This window comes from Saccopteryx bilineata, chromosome 1, assembly GCF_036850765.1.
Source record: "Saccopteryx bilineata isolate mSacBil1 chromosome 1, mSacBil1_pri_phased_curated, whole genome shotgun sequence".
In the NCBI taxonomy this organism is placed as follows: domain Eukaryota; kingdom Metazoa; phylum Chordata; class Mammalia; order Chiroptera; family Emballonuridae; genus Saccopteryx; species Saccopteryx bilineata.
Window position 1 is genome coordinate 352,147,173 of NC_089490.1, and position 10,542 is coordinate 352,157,714.

Genomic DNA, 10,542 nt, shown 5'->3' on the forward strand with positions numbered 1-10,542 from the left:
GACTCTTTTCCCAAAGAATTAATGCTAAGTAGAAGGTGAATATTATTAACAGTTGCATTTCCTACAAATATAAATAAGAAACAGAGTAAATAAGGCCACTCTAGGTTTTTTGTTGGGTTTTTTTTTTATTGGTCCAGACCACTAATGTTCCTATTGCAGGAGAAGGGCTCACAGGGAAAGTCCTCCCATTTTCCCCTCAGTTGCCCACGGTTTATGCTTCTTTGAGGTTCATGCTCCTTTTATTTTTGTCCCTTGTCACCTTCATCCACAGGGTTCTAGTGCTGAGAATAGTGTATTTAGCATTTCTCCACAGATGTATCCATACAAATTTTTCCTGAGAAGATTCTTATCAATTCATTTTCTTAATCTCCTTTTCCAAAAGTTTTTCTGTTTGTTTAGACTACCCAAGAAACTTTGATCTCTTCTCCCTCCCTCTTTTAACACCATTAAATTAAGCTTTTTTTTCAATGCACTCCCCTGAGAAGTACATTACAGGGCCTCAGGGTCCAAGTGCCTAATAAAGGCACATGCCCTGTGAACAATGGGGAGGGAAGGGGCATAGTGGAACCAAGGCCATTAAAGCAGCCTCTAGAGCCCCTGGAGGGGCCAGTATAGGTTCTTTCTCCATAGCCAGAAACAGCAGTGGTGCAGCCTTCTGAAGATGGTGAGTCTCCAGTTAGGATCAGGAAAATTTTGATTAAAAAAGTAATTATGAGAGGTAAAACCTCATCTGTTTAGGAAATAAAATTTTCACCAGGTCCTGGTATCGCTGTCAAAGCTACCAAACTGTTTAGAACCTGGTACAAGGGTGAGGGAGATAGACTGACCTAAAGTAGCTATTTCAGTCAGAGGTGAAGCTGACTTATTCTGTGACCATAAAATGTAGTGGCTCAACACTTCTGTAGGCTCAAAGAGTGCCACCCATATCACGGCTAGAAAGTCAAGGCTCTGGTACTGGTTGTGTCAGTATCTTCTCACTGCACTCGTTTAAATTTATCTATGAGCTATGAGCCTAGGTGGTCGTTCCTTTCCTAGGCAATCAGAGCTGGTTTAGACCTTCTGTTCTGATTTGGATTAACTGGGTAATTGTCTGGCCTTCCCAGAGTATCAATCACCCTATGTTATAGACTATACTTTGTTCATTAGCACTTAGAACAAGGAACCTCTATAACAATTCTTTTATGGATATTAGTCTATAAATACAAACAGATAGATTTGAAGTTTTGAAGATTAAAACATGCCCAAATTTCCAACAATTCCTCATTTCTCAGACCAGGAGGCCTGTTTCATTGAGTAGACTATAGAAAGAGTAAAAACAACCCCAGCTATTGAGAAATTTAAAAGCTACTCTAAAACAAAGGAGAAGGCATATTACTACCTCAGAGAATAAATCTGTGCTATAGGAGGTCTGAAAAAATATATTTCTTCCCTGTATCAATTTAAATATCCTCAGTGAAATTCTTGACTTTGGTCCTTACTGTCCCTCAACTTTTCTTACACTAATTTTTGCAGTTCTCCCACCCCTCAAATGCATCCTTTCCTCTCTAGTTGCATGGCCTTTGTTCAGATCTTAATCACTTCTCCTCTGGACTGTTCAGAACTCTCCCAAAAAGAGAGTCCTACCTTCTGTTTGATGCCCTTCTGTCCCATCTATAAGTCATCACTTCCTTGTTTCAAAGTGTCTGTGGTTTCTTACAGTGTACAAAATAGGCTGCTACCAAGTGGACTTCACATACCTGCAGGTATCACTGCATCCCTTAGATCATTGTCTCCTGACACTCTGGTATTCTACCTCCTTCCTCCAAAGAACTCAGGATCTACCAGCCCTACACCTCATCACCTATCATTACTAAACATTCACAAATGCAGGCATTTTTTTTTCTTACCATTGCCTACAAGAACAGTTCTCCTGCCTCAGGTTAATGTTGTCTCTTTTTTCTTTCTCTCTGATTATCTCAGCTTGCTTGATCTCTGGGCCTAACAGGACCTCAAGAAATAATAGCCCCTATCCCTCCCCACAGCAACATCTGAAGTTAAATATCATTTATTTATTTCATAAATGAAAAAACTATGTACCATGGAGTTTAAACAGAACTCAGGGATGTAGAATGAGTTTAAGAGCAAGATTTGGAAATTATCTGAGGCCAACGTTTTAACCATAACAAATGGCTTTATTCGTGTGTGCTTCTGTCCTTTTCCCACTGTTTGTATGTTCACCTTTATTAGAGCCACAACTATACTGCCTTGTAAGTGCTCTTTTTCAATTTTCTTTTATTAATTAAGTTCACAGATTTTTTTCTAAACACACACAGCACATTAATATTCCTACCATGAAGATCAGCTACAGTGAAGGTGCTGACTATTTTCTGGCTTCTTTGATAGATGGGGTCATTCTGAAGCCTCATAAATGAGGTTGGGAAGAAAAAGCCTTTTCAGGAAATATGGATATGTTGTCTATTCTTATTTCTCTGGTTCATACTGAGGGTCATTTCTTAATCACATATGAAACTAAAAGACAGAGCTAATACATAATTGTCCCTATCCAAGTTTTAATTCCTGAATCCTTGGTTTCTTAAAGCCCCACAATGGGTGGAAAGTTGTGAGTGTCTGTGTATTTCTACTGTGTTTGGAAAGTATGAGATATTCAAATCGAAAGTCTTTGGATCTTACCTTCTCTAGCAGCTGGAGTCTGATATCTTCTCACACACATTTCATCTTCCTGAAGGAGACTATCAGATGGGATACTGATCAGGATCAGCAACCCCAACTCTACTGATTATATGTCTCTTGGGCTCTCTATCTTTCCGTCATGATTTCTTGGCTTTTTCCTGCTTCATTGCTGTGACATTCATTACTGTTATCCTTTCTAGCATTTGGACACCATTCTGTTCTATGTTTTAAGGAACTGTGAATACCTAACTTGTCAAGATTCTGTACATGGCATCCCCCAGCAACTATTCCACTGCTCCAGCCTCCGAATTTTTCCTCATCTGCTTTCCTAACTATCAGAGCTGGCAGCACTGGCTCTCCCTGCCCCTCAGCCTCCTCTTCCTCCTGGCCATGGGAGCCAACACCACCCTCCTGATCACCATCCGGCTGGAAGTCTCTCTGCATGAGCCCATGTACTACCTGCTCAGCCTCCTCTCTCTGCTGGACATCGTGCTCTGCCTCACTGTCATCCCCAAGGTCCTGGCCATCTTCTGGTTTGACTTCAGGTCCATCAGCTTCTCTGCCTGCTTTGTTCAGATGTTCATCATGAATTGCTTCCTTGCTATGGAGTCCTGCACATTCATGGTCATGGCCTATGACCGTTATGTGGCCATCTGCCACCCACTACGATACTCATCCATCATCACTGATAAATTTGTGGCTAGGGCTACCATGTTTGTTATATTCAGGAATACTCTTTTCATTCTTCCTGTTCCAATCCTTTCTGCCAGACTCAGGTACTGTGCAAAGAATATCATCAAGAACTGCATCTGCACTAACCTATCTGTGTCCAAACTCTCCTGTGATGATATCACCCTCAATCAGTTCTATCAGCTTGTGACAGCCTGGACCTTACTGGGCTCTGACCTCATTCTTATAATTGTCTCCTACTCCTTCATCCTGAAAGTTGTGTTAAAGATCAAGGCTGAAGGTGCTGCGGCCAAGGCCCTGAGCACGTGTGGTTCCCACTTCATCCTCATCCTCTTCTTCAGCACAGTCCTGCTGGTTCTGGTCATCACTAACCTGGCCAGGAGGAGAATCCCCCCAGATGTCCCTATCCTACTCAACATCCTGCACCATCTAATCCCCCCAGCTCTCAACCCAATTGTTTATGGTGTGAGAACCAATGAGATCAAGCAAGGAATCCTGAAGCTACTTGGGAAGTTGTAAGAGGTAAAACAGACCATGTCCATTTCTGGAATTGTTAATAAAAGTCAGGAGAAAAAATTTCACTTTTAATTGTGGAATGAGTTCTGATTCCCCTTTTTCTTAATAAGTCAGACAACAACGGAAACATCCCTCTGTGAATCTTTGTTTCCTATTGCTTCAAAGCAAACTTCTCCTTCCTGGATTCTGTGGCTACTCAGGAATTTTTCCTGACCAAATCCTTCACCAAGTTCTTGTCAAGCCTTAGCAAAATGGAGTTAGATTAAAGTAGTAGTGTTTGGCTACTAATGAAACAAACTTCATACAATGACTTTAAGATTATTGCCTGTTCCCTGATTTGCAAAAGATATAGATGCCTGTCAGAGCTCTATATGATTTTGTGTTGTAAGAGGTTGATTGTTGGAAATATAGACATTTACCCCATAACATTATCTCTTGGGCTCTAGTGCCTTACCTAAACATCTTTGACTTTCTTCTGGGTACCTGTCTGTGGTAGATATGCTGTCTTCTGGCTCCTCAGATTCTTTCAGTCCCTGTTAAGATTTTCCACCTGTACAAGCTCTTCTCATTGTTTATTGTTGTGTTGAAGAGTGAATAAACTAAGTGTAAAAATTTTGTTCAGTATCTTCAATATATACACATTAAAATACATACACATGAATGTGTCTTCCTTCTCTTTCTCCTCATTCTTTCTTCTCCTCCTCATGCTTCTCATTATTTTTTAAATCATGGTGTTATCCCCATTACCCTCTGAATAGGAACATATTGTAATCTCACATCACATTTGGAGTAAAATGTGTCCCTGACATTTTAGTGTTCTTCCATCCTTAGAGTTTTTTTTATTACTTTGAGAAATTTTTTTACCTGTGTGTAGATTGTCACTTTAGAACCCTACACTCTAGGGTGCCCTATCTCATATAATTGGAGGAGCAAGACAGGCTCTGACACAACAGCTATAAGACAGCAATCTGCTTTCACCACACCACACTTTCTGCAGTTGTCTTAGTAAATTGCCTAATAAATTGTCTAATTAACTTATGACCACATAGTGTGCAGATATTTGACTACTTGGCAACCCTTGTGCAAGGCAGTACAGAGGATATTACTCTTAGTTTACCTGTAAAATATCAAAAGAAATAAATAGAACCCTGAATGCTGCATTACTTATTTTCTTCAGATCCCATGAGAGTCATTATTTTAGCCCATATTTTCCTTCTGAGGCTTGAATAGCTCCTGCAACTTCTCTCAGAACCAGATATGACTTGGCGTTTCACCTGAGAAAACTTGCTAAGCTATTATTTTCTGTTCTTTGAAGGATTTTCAATAGAAAAGAGCAATGATAATTTTTGTTCTCATCACTTTTTTCACCTCTTTCTTGTCCACCACAATTTCCCCTTTCTTTAATTTATTTTCCTTTCCTAAATCTGGGCAGAACACAGGTGGCAGCTAAACATTGCCAGCACCTCCCAAAAGACTGTAGACTCACCTTTCCCAACGCACTCAAATGGGCAGACTTAGTAGGCCCCAGAGCCCTTTAGAATTAAATTCTGCTCCATAGGGTGGACCCCTGCATTTATGATCCTCCATGGTAGTCACAGACAGTTTTTGCAGCTAATTGACCTGGGATGAATTTATCCCATTGACATGCCAACAACAAACAAGGCTCAACTAGAAAGGTGTATGTACACAGCCTATAAGCAAGAGGATGGGAGCACTTAGAATTCCCACCATGGTTGAACATGGAGGCTGTGCCACTGGGTCTTGCAGAACACTTAGGATGGAGAAGCCTGTGTAGTACAATTTTTTAACAACCCCTTCTAAAATGTTCATAAATGACAAATCTAAACACAATTAGACTGCCTAAAGGTGATAGCAATTTTTCCAGTAAGACTTTATTTAAAATTTAAAAAATTTTAAGGCACAATCAGGCAGGACAAGCAAAGGTGGTGGAGGAGAGCCAGGTAAGCTGCAGGCACCAGCAAAGGAGGAATTCCAGGTTTTGCATGGAACTGGCCACTGTAAGTGGTTCAATGTGTGAATGGGTTTTCGATTCATCTCCATTATAAACTATGAGGGAAGCCCTCTGGATATTCCAGTTGATGTATTCATACACCAATATTCTTTTATATACAAAATTCCTGACGATGTCAGGGTAATGGTGGTGTGAGAGATATTCCTGAGCTCTCCCCTTGACATATCAACAAAATAAACAACTGTAATGCAGAAAAGGAACCCCAGCTGGGCTCAAAGGTGTGCCTGAAAGATCTGTGCACCAAATGGACTAAAGCCTGCACTTGGCAGCAACGGAGAAAGCTCAAGTGTTGGCCCCCAGCCTCCCAGATCTTGCCTCTCTCATCTTACGATATGGAAAGTGGCAGAGATACTCCCCCAACTGACTCTCCAGAGCTGCTCTCCCTCTTGAAGAATAGAAGTTCCCCCAGAGGCCTGAAATCGCAATTGCTAGAGCCATAAAGCCATCACAACACTCCCCACCCACCAACGCGACTAAAGCCCTGCCTACATCTCCGACATGACATCTCAGCAGACAGCCCAGGACCTTCACAGTGCTAAGAACTGTAATACAGCAACACCTAACAGAAGAAACCTGTCAAAACCGAAATTTATTTCTCCTTTTCCACTCTTTTTTCTTCTTATTCTTTTTTCTTTTTCATTTTTGAATTTCATTTTTTTTAATTTTTAGCCTTATTTTTGTGAGTGTTTTGTTTTTAATTTTTTTCTTTCTTTTGATCTTTTTTCCTGTGGTATTTCCTCTTTATGTCATAATTTTATAAATTTTTATATATTTTATTGTATTTTTTATTTATTTAATTATTTTTTGTTAGGATTTTTAACAATACCACTCTCAAATGTTATTAAGGAAGAAGAAATCAAATAAAATGGCTACACAAGACAGAGATGTAATTCAGAAAGAAAATAAAAAATCTTCAGAAAAAAAATCTCGATCACATAAAAGCCTTGTAGTTAAACAATAAAGAATTCAAAATTGAAGTTCTGAAAATACTGAATGAGATGTGAGAAGACACCAACAGGCAATTAAATGAGCTCAAGAAACAAATTAATGAACAAAATAAATACCTCATCAAGGAGATTGAAACTTTAAAAACATAGATAAAGAACTCAATACATGAATTCAAGATTGAGGTAGCAAGTTTAGTTAATATAATAAGCCAAATAGAAGAAAAATCAATGACATCAAAGACAAGCAACTAGAGATGCTACAGAGAGAAGAGGAGAAAGACTCATAAATTAAAAACAACTGAGAGACCTCTATAAGAATTGTTTGACTCCATCCGAAAGAACAATATAAGCATAATGGGCTTATCAAAAGAAGAAAAGAAGGAGAAAGGAATGGAGATACTATTCAAACAAATAATTGATGAGAATTTCCCAAACCAATGGAAAGAATTAGAGCCTCGAATCCAGGAAGCAAACAGAATGCCAAGTTGCAGCAACCTAAACAGACCTACTCCAAGGCACATTGTAATAAAATTGCCAAAAATCAATGACAAAGAAAGAATCCTCAAGGAATCTGGGGAAAAGAAGACCATAACATATAAAGGAAAGCCCTTTAGGTTATCAGACTTCTCAGCAGAAATTCTACAAGCCAGAAGAGAGTGGATTCAAACATTCAAAGTACTGAAATGAGGAATTACCATCCAACAATACCTATATCCATAAAAGTTATCCTTTAAATATGAAGGAGAAATAAAATCTCTTACAGAAACACAGAAGCCGAGAGGATTTATCACCAGAAAACCCCACTGCAGGAAATACTCAAGGGAGTTTTTCAACCAGACACAAAGAACAAAACAAATCAAAATTACAAGTAAAAGCTCCAACAAGGTCACAATAAAAACAAGGATAATCTGTGACAACAATAACATAAAAGGGGAGAGAATAAAGATCTGCAGTAGCAAAAAAGGATGGCGTACAGAAGCACTCATATGACAAAGAATATATATATATATATGAACATGTTTTTTAACCTAATGGTAACCACCCACAAAAAAGCCACTACTGAAACACATAGCTTAAAAAAAAACAAACAAACAGGGAAAATAAGTATGGAATACTGCCAAACTAACACAACTGATGGAAACACAAAAGAGAAGAACCAAACAAGACACACAGCTACCAGAAAACAAAACATAAAATGGTTATAGGAAATCCTTAAGTGTCAATAATTACCCTAAATGTAAATGGACTGAATTCACTGATAAAGAGGCACAGAGTTGCAGATTGGATTAAAATACAAAACCCAATCATATGTAGCCTGCAAGAAACACAGCTAAGCTTCAAGGTCAAAAGTAGATGCAAAGTGAAAGATTGGAAAATGATTCTTCAAGCAAATAATATCCAAAGAAAAGCAAAGGTAGCCATATTCATATCTGACAATACTGACTTCAAGACAACAAAAGTAACCCAAGGCAAAGAGGGACATTTTATAATGATAAAGTGGACATTCTATCAAGAAGACATAACACTTCTTAATATATATGTACCGAACCAAGGAACATCAAAATATATAAGACTCTACTAACTGATCTAAAAATAGAAGCAGACAGAAACATGATCTTGCTTGGAGATTTTAACACACCATTGACAGCTTTAGATAGTTCATTCAAACAGAAAATCAATAAAGAAATATCGGTCTTAAATGACACACTGGACCAAATGGACATAATAGACATTTATAGGACATTTTATCCCCAAACATCACATTATACATTCTTCTCCAGTGTACATAGAACATTCTCAAGGATAGACCATAGTTTTGGGCCACAAAACTAACAGCAACAAATTCAAGAAGATTGGCATTATACCAAGCATATTTTCAGATCATAAGGCTTTGAAATTAGAATTCAACTGTAAAAAGGAAGAAAATAAACCCATAAAAATGTGGAAATTAAACATCATTCCATTAAAAAAAATGACTGGGTCAAAAAAGAAATAAAAGCAGAGATCAAAAGATATATACAGACAAATGAAAATGACAACACAACATATCAAAATTTCTGGGATACAGCAAAGGTAGTAATAAGAGGGAAGTTTATATCATTACAGGCTTATATCAAGAAACAAGAGAGATCCCAAGTAAAAACCTAACATCACACCTTAAGGAACTAGAAAAAGAAGAACAAAGGCAACCAAAAGGCAGAAGAAAGGAAATAGTAAAAATTAGGCCAGAACTAAATGAAATAGAGAAGAAAAAAACTATAGAAAAAATAATATAATAAAGAGATGGTTCTTTGAAAAGATCAATAAAATTAACAAACCACTGGATAGACTCATTAAGGAAAAAAGAAGAAGGACTCATATAAACAAAATCCAAAATGAACAAGGAGAAATTACCACAGATACCATAGATATACAAAAGATCATAGTAGACTATTATGAAAGATTATATGCCACCAAATTTAACAACCTAGAGGAAATGGATAAATTTCTAGAACTATACATGCTTCCTATATTGAGCCACGAAAAAGTGAAAATCCTAAATAGACCTATAAGAAAGGAAGAAATAAAAACAACTATCTGAAACCTCACCAAAAACAAAAGTCCAGGAACAGATGATTACACTAGCAAATTTTACCAAACATTCAAAGAATATTTGGTACCTATCCTTCTCAAAGTCTTCAAAACAATAGAAGCAATACTCCCCAACAAATTTTATGAGGCCAACATAGCCCTCATACCAAAACCTGGCTTGGACAACACACACACACACAAAAACAACAGACAAAAATCTCTAATGAATACAGATGCAAAGATCCTAAACATAATACTAGCAAATTATATACAGCACCATATTAAAAAAATAATACATCATGATCAAGTGAGACTTATTCCAGGAGCACAAGGATGGTTCAACATACAAAACTGATCAACATAATACACCACATCAACAAAACAAACAAAAATCATATAATACTCTCAAGAGATGCAGAGAAGGCATTTAATAAAATATAACACAACTTTATGTTTAAAACACTCAATAAAATCAAAATAGAATAAAAGTACCTCAACATAATAAAGGTCATATATGACAAACCATCAGCTAATATTTACTAAATGGTGAAAAAATAAAGGCTTTTACTCTAAAATCAGGAACATGACAAGGCTCCCCACTCTCCACTATTAGTCAACATAGTTCTAAAAATCTTAGCCAGAGCAATCAGGCAAAAGAAATAAATAGGCCTGACCTGTGGTGGTGCAGTGGATAAAATGTCAACCTGGAAATGCTGAGGTCGCCAGTTCGAAACCCTGGGCTTGCCTGGTCAAGGCACATATGGGAGTTGATGCTTCCAGCTCCTCCCTTCTCTCTCTCTCTCTTCTCTCTCTCTCTCTCTCTCTCTCTCTCTCTCTCTCTCTTTCTCCCCCTCTCCTCTCTAAAATGAATAAATTAAAAAATAAATAAATAAATGAATGAATAAAAGGCATCTATATCAGGAAAAAAAAAAAAGCAAACATATCACTTTTCGCAGATGACATGATCCTATATATAGAAAACCCCAAATAATCCATCAAGAAACTTTTAGAAACAATAAATCAATTCAGTAAAGTCAAAGGATACAATATCAATATACAAAAGTCCACTGCTTTCCTATATACACCAACAATAAAACATCAGAAAGTGAACTAAAA

General features: G+C 37.5%; 1 protein-coding gene across 1 annotated transcript; it reads left to right on the forward strand.

The window, feature by feature from the left end:
- The first annotated feature begins 2,925 nt into the window (after window positions 1–2,925).
- On the forward strand, window positions 2,926–4,303 carry LOC136320641 (olfactory receptor 56A4). Its single transcript, XM_066253800.1, has one exon. The coding sequence runs from the start codon at window positions 2,938–2,940 to the stop codon at window positions 3,877–3,879; it is 942 nt and encodes a 313-aa protein (XP_066109897.1). The 5' UTR covers window positions 2,926–2,937; the 3' UTR covers window positions 3,880–4,303.
- The last annotated feature ends 6,239 nt before the right edge of the window (window positions 4,304–10,542 follow it).

Bases quoted from the DNA above. Each gene is read 5' to 3' on its own strand.
- LOC136320641 (XM_066253800.1), top strand. From the start codon at position 2,938: ATGGCATCCCCCAGCAACTATTCCACTGCTCCAGCCTCCGAATTTTTC.